The sequence below is a fragment of the Mycteria americana genome, chromosome 1 (genome assembly GCF_035582795.1).
Source record: "Mycteria americana isolate JAX WOST 10 ecotype Jacksonville Zoo and Gardens chromosome 1, USCA_MyAme_1.0, whole genome shotgun sequence".
Lineage (NCBI taxonomy): Eukaryota > Metazoa > Chordata > Aves > Ciconiiformes > Ciconiidae > Mycteria > Mycteria americana.
In genome coordinates this window covers 78,854,927-78,871,882 of record NC_134365.1, presented here as the reverse complement: position 1 = coordinate 78,871,882, position 16,956 = coordinate 78,854,927, and the positions used below count along the sequence as shown (strand labels likewise).

General features: G+C 38.3%; 1 protein-coding gene across 1 annotated transcript in view; it reads right to left on the bottom strand.

Moving 5' to 3' along the window:
* The window catches only part of ARHGAP8 (Rho GTPase activating protein 8), a 70,733-nt gene extending 54,745 nt beyond the window's left edge, over positions 1-15,988 (bottom strand). The window contains exons 1-2 of the mRNA XM_075507413.1: positions 15,971-15,988; positions 3,147-3,258 (exon numbers count right to left, since the gene is read on the bottom strand). Of these exons, the coding sequence (XP_075363528.1) occupies positions 3,147-3,183 (37 nt within the window). The 5' untranslated portion in view covers positions 3,184-3,258; positions 15,971-15,988. The remainder of the gene's footprint in view (positions 1-3,146; positions 3,259-15,970) is intronic.
* Positions 15,989-16,956: the final 968 nt, after the last annotated feature.

Genomic DNA, 16,956 nt, shown 5'->3' with positions numbered 1-16,956 from the left:
CAGGCCTTTATCACCATTTGTTGCAGTTTCAGATCAGTTTCTTGTTCTTTACCCTTTGTCACATGTGGGAAAAGCAACCCTTTAATACCTCAGAGCTACCTTCACATCCTCCTTAAGATTATTATCTGCTGTGATGCTCACAAAAATCTCTACAACCACTGGACAGCTGGCAAGCTATGACCTTGCTATTCACGACTGCTGGTGTTGTCTCATCATTTCCTACGCTCCCACAATCTGCTTGTTGTATCCATCTAAGCTTCTTGTCTTTTCCTTCAAGGTTGTCCAAATGGGGAAGTCAAAGTTTCAGTACACTAACATGTCCATTGACAGCTATTCCACACTAACACCCCACGTGAACGCTTTCTGAGAGCAGACTCATTACTTTGCATAAAGGTAGCAAAGTGCAAACAAATCTTCATCTCACCTCCCTCAAAAAATCCACTGTTTCCTCGAAATCCTTTAACCTTCTGAACTTGCAATAGGCAAGGCAGCCAAACGTCAATCCAACATATACTCCAGCTAGAGGCCAAGCAAAGGTGTAAAAGTCTGCTCAAAAGCCCAGTAAAATCAACAGGCATCCTGCCCCCAACTTCAGTATATTCTGGACTAGATCCTAGAATTAAAATCTACTCTGCACTGAAAGGAGCAACACAAGGTATTGTGTCATGATTGACCTTGTGTCAATCATGTGTCAATTGACCTTGTGTCAATCTTGTTCCAGAGTTTTTTTGGTTTTGTTTTGGGGTTTTCTTTCCCAAGTTTTTTCCAAACTGTTGTAAGGTTCAAAAAGAGCTGATCCTAAGTACATACCCAAATGAACACAGATTCTGGGACAATTGTGACATTACTGTCACTAATGTTTCTACACTATTCAAATGAATGTTTTCTAGAAGCTGATGGGAATAACATTAAATTGACACACTAACACACAAGTGTCTTTGTGGCTTAAGAGAAGAAAAGGCACACGTAAAGAGAAAAACTAATGTTCTGATAAGCTGCACCACCCCCTGTACATCATCCATCTCTTTTTATCATGCAAGTTTTAATAAGGTAGAATTAACAGTTTTAGCTATAACATTATAGTGCCACTTTAAAAAGTACTTCAAGAATATTTTGCCTTCTAATCATCTGCATATTTCATATGCCTTGACCACCACGCAAGACGCACTAGGGCAGAGAGAGTATATTAAGTATTGATTTCAGCCAGATTTATGTGCCAGTAGCTAATAAGTGTTAGAGAAAAACTCTTACTAAATATTTCTGAATGCTTTCCACTCACAGTTTCTCAGTACCTTTCTGTCCTATAAACAACCACATGAAAGCTTTATTGTCTCATTTTTGGTTTTAACGTGATTTGTACCAAAAATGCATTTCACAAGGATGAAAAATGCCACTAGTGGCTGGGCTTCTCAAAGACAAAGAGGAGTCAGGAACACGTGTACTACTTTTACATTTCTTTATGTCTGGATTCACGTTAAAGCCTCCTCAGAAAATAAATCAGCAGCCCTATAGAAAAAAAAATATGCTTTTAGAAATACACCATTAGAGTCCTCTTCATACACATAAAGAAGTTTAAATTCTTATTATCATCTCCAAAATGTGTATTTTTCTACCCTTTAAAAGTGTATCATCTATAAAAAGCTACACTAACCTTAAAGTGAAAGAATACTTTTCCAGTTAAAGAATGTTTTTGTCCCAAGAGGTGGGAAGAATGATACAAACATAATGCAGTATATGAATTTCACAATTTATTCCCTTTTTAAATATTTAAGTCATGTTAAAACTCAGAACAAGGAAAACACAATTTTGTTTATTAGGGGTTTTTTTCATGTCTGAGCACTGTAACCACCTAAAGTAACAAAAAGTTGCAAAGGGGAGAGAGAAAAAGAAATAGAAAATGGTAATCTGTGGGGATGTGAAGCAGTAGCTGTGAACCATTTACCATAATCCATTGAAACTTAACAGGCTTTGTTAAAAGTGAAATGTATATTCAAGGTAAACACAGCAGAAACAACCAATATGTTAACTACAGCCTTTGGTACAGAGAGGCAGAGGCTAACTCCTTCTGTAAAAAATTATTTTGTACTATGCATAAAAATAGACAGGTTTCCAAAAAGCAGGGGTAAGGATTTGTAACAGAGTATAGATATCAAGCTATCTGGCTTTGAGATGTGCCAAAGAACTAGAGAAGCAAAGTAAATACACATGCCCATTTGTACTGCACTTACTCACAGCGACTGAAGACCCAACAGTAATCATATCTACTGAAAAGCTAGTTAACCCTAACCTAGTAAGATAATTCTTTGTGAGCAAGAGATCAAGAGATGTTTCGTAATAAACACAAATGAAAAAGAAGATTCATTGTTCCAAACTGAGGAGACCTCAGCTCCATTTTTTTCCTGCAAATGATGGAGCAGGGCAATAAACTCCTCTATCAGCTATAGCAGAGGACCACCTGTTATCAGTGTTCAACCCAAGCTGGGTTACAACGAGGGGCCTGATCCAGAGCTTACCACGGCTGAGGGGAAAATTGCTTTCAGTGGATTTGGAATCAGGCCTTAGGAGTAAAAAGGCCAGCCTGCTGCTGCTGAAAGTCATGATGTGGAGAAATCAGAGCTAAGGTGAGGGACAGGGAAAGGGAGACTGAGGGGACGGGGGAGGGGGAAGCTCTGGAAGACTTGCTCTGGGGTTCAGCCTGGCATCCTCAAAAGCTCAAGGAAGAAAAATGTAACGCTGGTCTTTCAAAATGATGAGGCCCCTAATGCCATGGTCATATTGCTCAGCTCGACTTAACATCTTGGCAGATAACATGCAATACAGCAATCTCTATGCTCATTCAATACTTGTCTGTTTGGAGTAATGACTCCCATTTGTGCCACAATATGTGATGATGGTGATATTCCAATAGCCTAGAATTGCGCTAGGAACATCTACCAATAATTCATAAAAGCTGCATGTATTAAACTAACCTTCAACCCTAATGGCTTTAATAGGGTACGCATCAGTACAGTGGCTGTAACTCATATTGGATTGCTCCAAGAAGTATTACAAAATGTTGGTGAAGCCTCTCACTTACTGAAGATGCTCTATTAAATCACCTGTAACTCTACACAGATGCCATTTGAAGTACCATAAAAAATATTTACCTATTTCAGCTAACTTCTCATAGTCAATCTCAGACATGTTTCCCCTTAGGAACAAGTCTATGCAGATCTCGCTAACTGATTCTTGCAGAATGAAATGGTCCTTGGGTCAACCCTACAAAAATAAACAAAAGTAGCTGTCATCACAATGTGGCATATTTTACACACTATACAGATATAAAAAGAAAACAACCCCCACCCCCCAAATCCTACTGCCCAATTATTGTTGAGGAACCAGCTCATCTGCATTTGAGCACCATTTTCTTACAACATAGAGTACTATAGAAATATTTTAAAACAGCAGTCCAAAAAAGAAAAGCTATGTACAATAACAAGACTTTCAACAAACTAATCTGGTTTTATTGGGGAGGGCAGTTCTTTTTAAAAATACTTACATATTACACGTTTTTAATTATAAACATCAGAATTGCAGATTAATTCACTTCCAGAAACAACATACACCTTCTTAGTTTTTTCTTCATTTTATTTCTCTGATGAAGAAGATACATACTCCATACCCTCACACCGAAGTCACTTATTCCATAGCAGTTTTAAGTTTTATTACAGGAAATGTTTTATACCACACATTTCATATGAAGGAGCTTCATGAAAATTTCAAGTGAGCATTAACATATAAAAAACTGGAAAAACAGCACTTCCTGTGTGTAATCACTGTTTTTTGTCAAACACTCTGCGGAGTGCTTTGTAAACAGAATACTAAGTAACACACCCAAAGTGAGCATCAGGAGCGAAGAATACGATTTAGAAGATTTGTTTCCCCAAGCAGCTGCTCCAAGCAGCAATAAGAGTACTTCCCTTAAATTAAAAACCCAGATTCGGGTGTAGAGGTGAGAAAGAAATTGAGCTTTTCATATTCTCTTTTTAATTTAATTTAAAACCCCTGTTTTATACCAGTTTAGTTTCATCTAAGCACGTTAAATAAAAAGAAAACAGGCACATTTATGGCTTGGTTGTTGAGAAAAGGCATATACAAGCACGTTGTTCTCCTCTGCCAAGAGGTTAGATATCGTATTGCTACTTCAAAGCACTGAAACTGGGAAATTATTTTTGGACCAAAACCAAATAAGACCAGAGACTCTGCCTGCTTGCTGCTGCCCACCCTGCACATCCCAAAGCTTAAGTAGGTCAAGTAGGTTTATTCCAGACCCACAAGTCTGAAAGCTAGATACCAATCTTTTTTTTTTTAACCAGAGAAAGGCTATATAAGTAATTTGCTAGAAATAAAATGCACACCAACAAAGCAAGCGAACATCTGCTTAATTATAAGCATACATTTACCTATTTTGCTGAGGAGGAGTAGGTCATTAGAGCGACCACAGTTACTACATGTGTGAACTAGAGCCAGGCTCTAGCTAATGCAAAGTCTATCCTTTGGGTTTCAGTTTATACAGGCAAAACAAATTTGCATCCTAGTATATGACTACAGCTCCCAGGTACTAACTACAGTAAAACAAGTACCTACTAACCATCATAATATTTAAAAGAGCTTCTGATGGCTAATGAAGGTTTTCCATAAATTTTCAAAGCATTTCAGAGATGTGATATTAATGTAATAGTAATTATCACCAAAGGCAACCATGCATTTCCATAACTTGCTGCACTGCAGATAAAATATGAACATGGTTCTACCACTTTGAAGATTTTCAAACATTTACCAACTATTTCACAACAATCTTATTTGTTTCTTGTTGAAAATAATTATCTCAATTTACAGGAAACTCTCAATTTAAAAGCACATACACAGGGAAAAGTCCCATTAAGTTCAAAAGAGAAAATTATGCAATTTCTCACTGAGCAACAATTTTCTTAAAAAAATGAAAGCAATTCTGGGCCAGATATATTTCAGTTCATGTTAATTTTACCTCATGGTATTCAAAATTATAATTCCACTGTTGTTTTTAAATTATGATGCAAAAAACCCCAAGAACTTAGTGATTGATATTCCAACCAGTAATTAATTTGTTTATTATTATTCTGAGTGGTATTTAGACATTTCTAAAATTAACAATTAGCAACTAGTGTGATAATGCATGGTTTTTTAGCAACTAATTTGTGGCAGGTATTGTAGATTATTTACTAATTGACGTAGTTTACTCATAAATACTTGGTATATTATCTGATCATGTGTACCTGTGATGGTCAGGAATAAATAGTACATAAGTATCTACTTCAAATAAACAAAATTAAAAAATGTTTTTGAAGTAAAGTGTAGTTGCAAAAAAAGGAAAGCTGACTTTTTCTATCTTATCTGAACAATCTCCTCCCAACTTTTTTTCCTAAACAAAATGCTTACATTTTGTAGGAACATAATGATACTGAGAAGTTTTCAAGGGGCTCCAAATTCAACCTACAGCTCACACTTGTATTCACACCTCTTAGCCTCCAACTCCACCAAGTATTTCAAGCACGCCTTTCTGCTCTTTGCTGAAGCTGGAACTTGACCACAACAAGCTCTTTGGGGCTTATTTTTCCGCTACGTTTTTCAATTTAGTTTTCATCGACTACCACCTGCATTCAGCCAAACTTTCAGAACAAAGAAAGCCAACGTTCAATATATCTGATCTTCACAGAATTCACCCCAGCCAAATATTTCTGAAAGCTCTTATAAGGAAATGGGGCACTACTTTCCTTTTCTAAAGTACCTATTTACACCAGGCCTTTCCATCCTATTGAATTCTAACTGTAAATCATAAATAAAATCATAAGCCATAAAAACTAGGCTATAGCTTTAACACTAGAATGCTTTTAGATGACACGAGTAATGAAAGTCTTAATGAACTGATGGAACAGGAAAAAAAAGCCATCTCCTTGAGCCCCCACTTGAAGAAAAAAAAAAAAGATACAATCCTTGTGCTGCATAGCATTGAATAAAAACCAATTTCTCCTTCATACTAATTGCTAACACAATAGTTAGAAGTAGTGGCTCAATCTAAAGAGGACAGATTTAAATCTCTCTCAAAACCTGCTGAAAAACATCTGGCTTTTGAACACCAAAGTTACTGTACAAGTGAGAGCAACTATGATAGCATTAAAACATTTGCAAACGTTTAACGCACAAAGTTACTAGGAAGCTAGAAATAATTTAGACGGAATCAAAGAAGAAGGGAAATGAGGAAGAAACCATCTGCCTGGTTTTCAGCTTACTGTTCCCTTGGGGCAGCAATTAGAAAGTTTCCAGTTACAAGACAAATTTACTGTAGCACCCTCGGAAATTGATTTCCTGTTGACCGCAGCATTCTCTGTTCCTAGGAGATAACATAATCTCCTTAATAGCGTTCCATGCCACGTATCACCGTTTCTAGTAAACTGTCAGATTTAGTGCCTTCCCCCACCTCACTCTGCCAAAAAGGCAGTAAAAAAAGCCCCAAAAAGAGCCGAACTACAAGCTTTTCATTAATAATAGAAATTTGGAAGTACTTTACAAAATACCACATCCTATATCCCTCTACAGGCAAGGTTATTACTTGCTGACATCCCTAAAAGAGCATTACTTTATCAAAAATGAAGGCAGTCACGCACGCAGAACTGCTTGATAATGAACTCGCATCTACGGATAGTCCAAACAAAGGCAAGAGATTCCTCCCAACATTTGTCAAGGCGCAGACGTCTTTGATGCCTATTCTTTTTGTTCACTCAGCTGTCAGATGTGATGTTCTTCAAATTTAAATAGTGTGGTTTCTTTTTTTTTTCCTGATGTTCTTGCCTTCTACTGATATTCTTTGTTACTTTTAAAAGGTGTGACACAGCTCACCACGTAACATCAGTCTGCAATTACATTTTGATAGGATGAGAATTCTGTGTAGACCCAGTATTTGCTAAGGGGTATTGCCTACAAAACCAGGTAAAGTGGTTTCAGAAGATTATTTTATTATTTATAATACTGCAGTAACTTTGCTATAGAATTTATAAACACAGCAACATATGAGCTGAGTGCATAATATACTCATGAAAAGTGTATTCAAAGCATCCTGCTTTTCTTCCCATAGATTGTCTGTACTAAATAGTATTTTTCCTCATTGTATTTCCTACACAATGTCTACCAAAACCAAAGTCCATGTTCTTCATTAGCAGTTTGTTTCAGGTATCTAACATAATTTATTCATTTATTTTCATATTTCCTACTGCGGCCTTTCAATACTTAAAGGGGGCTTATAAGAAAGATGGCGACAGACTTTTTAGTAGGGCCTGTAGCGACAGGACAAGAGGTAATGGCTTTAAACTGAAAGACGGTAGATGCAGACTAGATATAAGGAAGACATTTTTTATGATGAGGGTGGTGAAACACTGGAACAGGTTGCCCAGAGAGGTGGTAGATGCCCCATCCCTGGAAACATTCAAGGTCAGGTCGGACAGGGCTCTGAGCAACCCGATCTAGTTGCAGATGTCCCTGCTCATTGCAGGGAGGTTAGACTAGATGACCTTTAAATGTCTCTTCCAATCCAAAATATTCAGTGATTCTATGATATTCTTTATTAACTTACCATTCTTTGTTGGCAATACGTTGGTGAAAAATCAGTTAGACCATGTATAGGAAGTAGACACCAATATAGTATATGTCTACTATACTATCTTGGAGAGCATACAGGGCTGTGGTCCTTTGGGCATCCTTTATTTTAAGGACTGATTTGGATCTAGTTCAGCTCATGTCAAAAGTCTGCCTTGCTACTCAGAGGGTCTCTCACAACCTAGACCGATTTTTGCGACAGAATAACTAAAATCAAGAGGAGTACTGTATTTCCACATATACAATGCATGGATTAGCTTTTAAAAAGGAAACTCTGGTTCAACAGCAGAGCAGTCGTACACCCAAGCAAGTAATAAAAGCAGTACAGCTGATGACAGCATTCCTTCACTACTCACCACTTCTTCACAGATCAGCCTTTTCCTCCAACAAGCTCCCTGTCCCTGAACTCCCGGCTGCCTCTGCTGCAGCAGCACCAATGCCCAGCCAACTCTTGTTGTTCTCCCAGCTTCTGCTCCCCATTTTGTGCAAAATGCTGTGGGGGTGGGCAACCTGAGGGTACGGAGTACATACTCACTCATTTTAAAATACCAGTACTTGTTGGAGTTACTGGAGATCTGCATCGCAGGTGAAAATATGGAAAATCCATTCTTCTTTGGAGTTTCTGCAAATTATCAGACCCTAGAAACTCTAAGTTTCACTTGGCAGCTGATAGGGGTTTGGGGTTTGTTTTGGTTTTGGGGTTTTTGTTGTTGTTTTGGGTTTTTTTAAATCTATAGCTGCCATACTAACATTTCCCAGCTACCCTCTTTCCTCTCTCTCCCTCTACTCTCTCTTGCTTCTCTTCTTTCTTTGTGTCAGGCAGCCGTTTCTACTGTATATGTAACCAAACAAGTAGCAGAGGTTTACATATAGTACCTAGATTCCCCCAAACTTTTGGAGGCATGTGGTACAGTATTTGCCCGGGGGGGGGGGGGGGGCCGCAAACAAACAAAAACCCACCGCTTTTCATGTGAGAGCTGGCGCCTCATTTGCCTTCCTAGCATCATGATAGTGGGCAATGCACTGCCACCACTGCACACAGAGAGAGGCTGCAGGTGGGGAAGAGACGTGGTATAGCCCTGCTTGCTGCTGTGCCTTCACCCAACGCCAAGGGATGAAGGAAGAGGGAGCCTATAACCTACAGCCACACTCTCGGTTATATCTGACAGCAGCTTGCGTCTTTTGGAGAATATATAGGGCCCTAAAGTCAGGCCTATACTCTGTGATAGAGATGTGTAGATGTGCAATGTAAACACCCAACTGCACCTACCATGCTGACCAGAGGAGAAATGGGAAGTATGTAAGAAAAAAAAAAAAGGGGGGGGGGGGGGGGGGGGGAGAGACAGAGATGGATGAAACCTTTCTTAAAATAAAGGGGGTCTCATGTTTGCTGCAATGATTTCTCCTTCCCCACTGAGAGCCAGTACAGATTCACCCTACAGCCTGGACTCCCATCCTCTGCAAGGATGCCAGCTGCATAATGAGGCTTTGCACGCAGCAAGCAAAGCTGCATGGCTGCATCTCCAGTTTTGCGCAGAACTGAAATACCCTTTTCAAAACGAAAATACTGTGAAGCCTGGAAAAGTAAATATTCTAGTGCTACCTCATCAATACTGATGTGTGGAGAAGTGTTATTGAACCCTGAAATTCAGGAAAATTTAAACAGCTTTAATTTTATTAAACTTTCCATTTGGGCTCTAATCCCAAATTAATTTTACTACTGTAATAAGTTCCACTGATTTTGGTGCAGTAGAGATAAACATACACAAATTCCTAGAACTGGCCATATTTCTATGCAATGTCAAAACATTTTTAACCAAGCTTTCCATGAAAAAATAATTTTCAAAAGCAAAAATAATTCAGCAAATTAAAAAAAAATAATAATTTGAAGGATGATGATACACAGGTTGGTAAATTAATATTTACTATTAGAAAATTGCTATTTTCAAAAGTTCAATGCAAGTTTACAAAAGGTTATCCAACTATGTATGGATATTTCAATCAACTTTAAATGCATAATCGCTATTCTTAATTGCATCTATATAAACTGATTTCTGTATCACTTAACACACAAAAATGTCATGCTACAATTTAAAGCAAAATATTAGAAATATTCCTACAACTGTTCAGCATTAAACTTGTACATAAATTTTAACATGCTTTGGGTTCTTATATGTTAATTTGACACCTCTGTTCTTTCAGAATTAACAAAAACAGTAAAGAATTTATAATGGTTAAAACTACCCATCTCCATACAAAATAACACTGTGCTGTAGTATCACTTCTCTGTCCCAGAAATAATGTAAAAACTTATCTATTTTTAGGGCTAAGATGAAAAATAATATGTTAAAATGGAAGAGTAAAAATAAAAATTAAATGCATATGGCCTTAAAAAGAATCCAAACGAAGACTTTATCCTTTCTGTATCACATTAGTTTGGGGGATTTTGAACTTCTTTTCGTACGATGATCAGAGAAGGAGCACACACAAAGGTTAATTCCTGTGATGGATTGAGACACAGCCTTGAAAGTCAGAAAGAAAGGAAGACAGTCTCCCTGTCACGAGCCTCTGTGCTCTGACAGAGCATCATACCAAGTTACACACTGATCAAACAGCACTGATTTCTCTGAAAACAATTTTCTACTACGCTCATCCATTCAGTGCTTGGAAATAGAACGGCGTTTACTTGGTGATGGTATATATTGTCCTAAACTTGGAAAGAAGCCCAAGTTCATGCAGCAGTTTTTTCAGTATTTACTCCTGGATAAATACTAAAGCAATACTCTTCAATTACCCAACCCCCCCAAACACCTGAATTGCTTTGTTTCGTTGGAGTTTTGAAGCCACACAGAAATGTGGTTTTGCTGCTGCAACACCTGGGCCACTCAAAGCACATCTGCATTGTAAATCTGGGCCATGAAAAAAATAATTCTACATGGCAGTGCCCCCCAAGCATAGCCCAGCGCCGTGCAGAAATCCTGGCTGGTGTCTCAACTTGGTAGAGCAATTCCTGTGGACAGAGTGCTACAGGTAGTTGGCACTCCTATGGTCCTCATCCCCACAGTGCATGACTTCCCTACAGAGCCTGCACCCCAAACCCTACTTCCTTACGCCCAGGCATTACTGCTGTTAGGTCTAGGGACTGTGGTTTTGATGCCAATTTTTGCTGGCAACTCGCCCCTGGCTTTTTTGTGCTTACACTCTTTTAACACTCCCACTTTGAGATGAGATGGGATAATCCCATCTTCTGTTCAGCCAAATGCCAACTCTCTGGTAATCCTGGTGCCCGCCGGCAATGTGAAGGAGGGGGAGTCAATGACCTGCTACTTGCTGTTCCCTCCATGACTGTGTTTTCAGTCACACTTCTCTGTGCCCATTCAAGTGGCTCTTTATTCCTCCCTTGATTTAACGCCTCTCACGTTGTTTTCCAGTCTTCCCATCCACCAAATTCTTCCTTTCTCCTTTCTGTCTGGCCTTCCCTTTTGCTCACCTCTTTGTTTTCCCTTCCACCATGACTCCTATGTTTTCCACCTTCTCCCTAGTTCCTTCACTATGGCTTAGTTCCTCTGTGCATAGTTTTTCACCTGCAACCACCACTAAACCTGCTGGTTAACACAACCCTCTGCTTTGCTGATGTCCAAGTTCTCCTGCCTGAAGTTCTCTCTGTTCTCATCTCTCCCACTCCTGGCACAATCAGATTTCAAGCTCTCAGGCTGCATATGAAGAAATGAACCTCCAAGGCTGCATACTCTCCAGGAACAAAGGGGATGGAAAGTCCATAACTGCAGTAAAGGGGTTTCTTTAGTCCACTACATTTCTTAGGGCTACTCTGATATTTGTTAGAACAGAATTCTGTCTGAAATTTGCAGACAGATCTTCTCTTATTTACACAACTTCCTAAATTATTAAGGCTTAAGAATTCACATCCCACTATACTTTTTCTGCTTAAACTGTTAATGATGAAACCTGACTGAACAAGTAAATGTGTTTGTTCATATTTCCTTAGTACTTACAATTATACTGGCAACCAGAACTGTAATTTTCTAAGCAACAGTTTTCATTTATGATACAGTGTTTGCTGAAGCTTGATGGCTCAATAACCTGGTACACAAACAATTTTCATCACAGAGTTACCAGCATGAATTCAGTGTGAATACAAAGCAAACTCTATGTTCACTATGTATAGCAGCAAAGATAGGAGAGACCAGTAACAACAGAAAGGGTAAGCATTTTTATCAGAGATGATAAATGTAATTTTGAAGCATCCTCTTAACCCCCGTTGGTTCAAACCTTGTTTAGAACAAAATTTTATTAATGTCAAAGGGAAGGGAGGAGGTGCCTACATGCTACTTGTTCTGATGATAAATCAGACTTCAGTTTCTGATGCCATCAACTGGGTAATTTTTAACCAGCACTGCATTCATTTAAAGCAAACATCCACTGTATATAAAATAGATAAAGCAACATTTGCTACACTGGGCAAGAAAGTGAATTCTCAGCAGGGAGTATGGTAAACACTGTGTAGCACGCTCCTGAAATGAGAAGTTTAGTTTTGGTTGGACAGAATTATTTTTCATCTCAGAGAGAACCTTGGGGGAGAACAATGTATTCATTAGGGGGTTTTGGGTTTTTTTTGGTGGGGTTGGGTTTTTTGGGGTTTTGTTTGTTTGGGGTTTTTTTTTTTTTTTTTTTTTTTTTTTTTTTACACATACACCCATGCTTGTATATAAGAAAATTTAGAACATAATTACCTAAAACAGTACAGATGCTGGAGTGGGACAGAGATATGAAAGTACAGGGTTACTGCATAGTGCAGCACAAGCACACCCTTACTGCGGCAGGGGCTGTGTTGTGGTTTGGGACATCCTTTACAGGCTGTCCTGGGCCATGAACAACCCCCATGGGATGCATAAACCCAACTCTGTCCACTCCTGTCTTTCCTCTGAGAGCTGGCTCTGGACTGCAGGCTGCCATGCAGACCTCACTCACCTAATAAAACTTTTTCCCACAGTTACATACTACATCCAGTCTCAAAGTATACTGCAACTTGCCTGCCTCAATAATGCTTGTGATCCCCTCTGTTGCAGGACTGGAGCACGTAGGTAAACAGAGCAGGTTATACTCTGAACTTACAGACTGCCCATCACTTGTTTTCCTCCTCTACTGGGAAACCAGAGACACATTGCCACGTCACTGACCATGAAATATGTAAGCACGGTCTCTTCCCCCCGCCCTGCCATACCTTCTCTGCTGGAAGGAGTCGAAAAATCTATTTATGGGAAGAATTAAGTATGTCAGAGTGAAATAAAAATTGTTTCCCTACTGCGTATAAATATCTGCACGTATCAGCCATTCCCAGTTCTGAAAGCACTAAAGTAAAGGGATTATTTCTACCCATTACTAGCAAAGAGGTTTTGGAAATACTCTTTTGTCGTCTGAAACAGTACAGCTATTTTCTTATCACATCCACTTGTTCATCTGGCACAGTGGAAGCACATGGAAAAAAGTGCCTAATGTATAACCAATTAACAGAAAGCCATGTAAGCTTGCTGTATCGTTAGGACAAAATTATCTGAACATGGATAAGTGGCTGCAATATGACACACTACACCACCATTTTTTGATTCAGCGTAAATGTTTATTGACAAAACAAAGATTACTATAATGTAATCATAATAAACATTAATGATCAGTCATCTATGGAACTTGCTCTGTAAATTAGTATACTGTAATACACACTAATGTGGCAGAATTATGTTGGGCTGAACTCATGTTTAACTAGCGCTTCCATCTCAAGGGATTACACACTTTCAATTGCAGACAAGTATATTTTTAAGACTCTGTTTTTTAATTAAATTAATCTGACAAGTTACTGGACAAAGGGTTGGTGTATTATGATAAAAAGGGTTTTTTTAATTGCATAATTATTCACTGGGGATTCCTCTGGCTGGAATAAATTAGGGCTTTTAAAATAAATTAATATTCTTCTTATATTTATGTAACACAGGCCAATGTTTCCAGTTCTTGTCAAGATGTAGCGATACCCAGGCTTACCATCACCCCTCCCACATCCAAGCTGCACAAAAATGAAATAGTACTGTAAAGCAGAGGAGGCAAGTTCCAAAAGCCATTTTATATGGTGAACATATAGCCCATGTTTAGTTATAAATATCAATTCAAAATCAAGTAAAATGACGATAATAGCACCTATTGTTCCACTGCTTCTCCATTTGCACTGGATTGTTTCTTAATCAGTGCACTGAAGACCCAGTTAGTTGTTGGTTTGCCCGAAACAATTATTTCCCCATTAATACACAAGTATTAAGATTAAATGTTTTCCACCCAGCCAATTGTAACTTTAGTACTGTATTCAGTACTAAATTTAGTGCTGTAAAGCCTGGTAGCGTTTTACAACAAGAGTTCAATGCATGATGTCAAGGAAGCTGCCAAAGCAGTCCACCAAGCATTTCAGATGAGAACTCAGTCATTGATCTGCTTGTGCCAAGGGGCTTAGTAGGGCCCAAAAACAGTTCACACGTTCGATACTATCAATATAATCAAGCAGCAACAACAGCCACTTCAAATCTAACCTTGAACACAACTTCCATATTCAGTCCACCTCAAATTTCCCCTCTATTCACATCAGCACATCCCATCCTCAGAATCTTGACTTTTAAAATCACATCCCACACTAGATTTCTATAGATACTTTGGAGTTACAACTGAACAAAAATTGAAAAACAATTTTACATTTCGAGAGCTTCAACTATTTTCTTGATGTTAGAATTGTAAAGACAATGTTAAAATGTTTCTTGCTTCTCTTGCCACCAAAACTAAAACTCACTAGCAACTCACACGCACCTTATTTTGCTGGCTTTTGTGAGCAAGATTTTGTGATAGGTAATGTTGGTGGAAGAGCACAAAGAATTCCTGTACGTGCAAAACTGCAGAATAAAATAATATATTTGTCAGCTAAGACTATGGAGTAATGGGAACTAGAGGAAGAAAAAGAAACAGAAGAGGAAAAGGGATGAAAAGGCAGATCTTTCCATACTAAATTGTAAAGGCTGGAAAAAGCCCCACCTAACCCTAAAGTTAGACTTAAAGTTTGAAATATGGCTAAAAGGCTTCCTGTTCATTTTCTTTGATGGACATGTCTTCACTATGCCTATGTCTTTTAGAGGTGTAATTCTCTTACCTGGTACGGCATACAGAAGACTAGCTCCAAAAAGACTATCTAAAATCTGTTTAAGAAGTGTCTCGTGTCATGGTTCAATGATATATTAAGTGTGACTTTCAAGTTCCCTGTACTGGATCAGAAAAGCTGAGGTCACGTGAAAGAAAGAAATGACACAGCATAAGGGAACGCTACAAATTCAAGTTTGTTCAAACAATTTTGGCAGGTTAACTTTTTTACCAGAAAGATTTATGTGGCATCAAGTATCTCCTCTCCTCCTAAAGCTGACATAAACAAGGATTTATGCTTTTTGCTGCCTCGATGTACTTTGACTAAATTGACAGAAATGGGATTGTGCATCACTGCATGATCCGGATCAAATTTTTATTGCTGGCTGATCTGCTTACACGTATATTTCGTAATAATGGTTGTGGAACCATTGCCCCATTATAACGGCTTCGACCCTGAAGACATCATCACCTTATCCAAAGGTATTTGTCTATATTCATGCATGTTACAGAGCAGTTCTCAGGTAAGAGACTGTAGAAAAAGAAGTGAAGTGGTAGCAGTAGCATGGTGGCTGAAGTGATTACTTACCATTATTAACTGGATTCTGCTATCAGACTTTTTCCATACTTTAACAAAAGTCAACTTCAAAAGAAATCTTGCCAATTCCCTACTGTCATGTAAAACTACTTGCTGTCATTGCACCTGGTTTATTACCTTTCCCTCTTTAACTGCACCCTCAAACAGGCACAAATTATCATCCTAGGAAAGAATCAAAATTTCTAACATCTGGAAAATAATAAATCCTATTTCCCACGTAAGAAATCTAACACTGGTAACATATTGCAGGAAGGATGCATATTAGCCCATTAATCTCCATGAAACACAACCAGAAGGCTCTTCAGAGGTACTTAACAACACTGGTATCCAGATCTTTTTGAACTTTTAAACATACATATACTAATTGCTACACAAGTCTAAAGATACAAGTGGATCAGTTGTATACACACTTACTTAAACCTATGCTAACATCTAACAAGACCACATTGTTTATTCATTATTCTTCTCTGTCAGCACATGACAAAAATGGAAAACATACAGAAATTCTATATTACTTACATGTTGAAGTAGTCTTAGTGTTGCTACAGTCTATAGTGTTGTTACAGGCTAAAGTATACTACAACAGAAGTGACACAAAGGTCTGAGTTTAAGCAAGGCATAGAGGGAAACACTATGGTTTTTACTAAGTCAAAGAATGCAGCAGGGTTAAAAAACAACTGGTAGGTTTTCAGGCACTCAAGCCCTTCAGGTGACCTCAAAGAGAAGCCTGTGCAGCCAGCAACTTATCATATTATGCACCTTCCAACAATATTCCCTTTGATATGTTTAATAAATATTTAATAAGCAGTATATAAACATAAGAGTGCAGAGTTTGAGAAAAAAGCAAGGGGACAAGGCTACTGTAAGTCAGCTGTGGAAAACAGCAAGGCCATATAGCGGAGGAAGAAGAGCATACAAACTACTCATTAATGCAACGATCAGAAGTAAATAAGGTTGTCAGGTGAGGCTCTTCTCCTCTAACTGCCATAATTCGAAATTTAACCTTTTAAATAAATCCCTAGTTTTTCTTGAACAACATTTATACCCTTTCCAAGGACGTGGACACACAGCTTACTGCACCAGAAACGCTGGGTAACACACTTGCTTTACCAATGTGGTTGGCAAGAAAAACATTTCTTTAGACTGATTAATATATGTGCTGTCTTTGTCTTAGCTGTTGGCCATAATCAATAAATGCCATATGAAACAGTTGAAATGAGTATTACTAAGCCAGCTTTACTTTTTTTTTTAGAAGCAGCTTAAATGCCAAACCCTGGAAAGAATTCAGGGCTAGGATGAAGAAGCCTTCCATTCTCTCAGAGGATCAATTAAAATTATACAGCACCCACACACAAAAAAAACCAAACAACAAAACCCAAAACAAACAAAAAACCCCAACCTTGCACACTGCTTACCAGATTAGTTTTCAGGAACAGTGACACATTCAAGCATAAACCTTAAGAATCCCATCAATGCAACAAAGTGCTTGACAGCATATTCTGCCT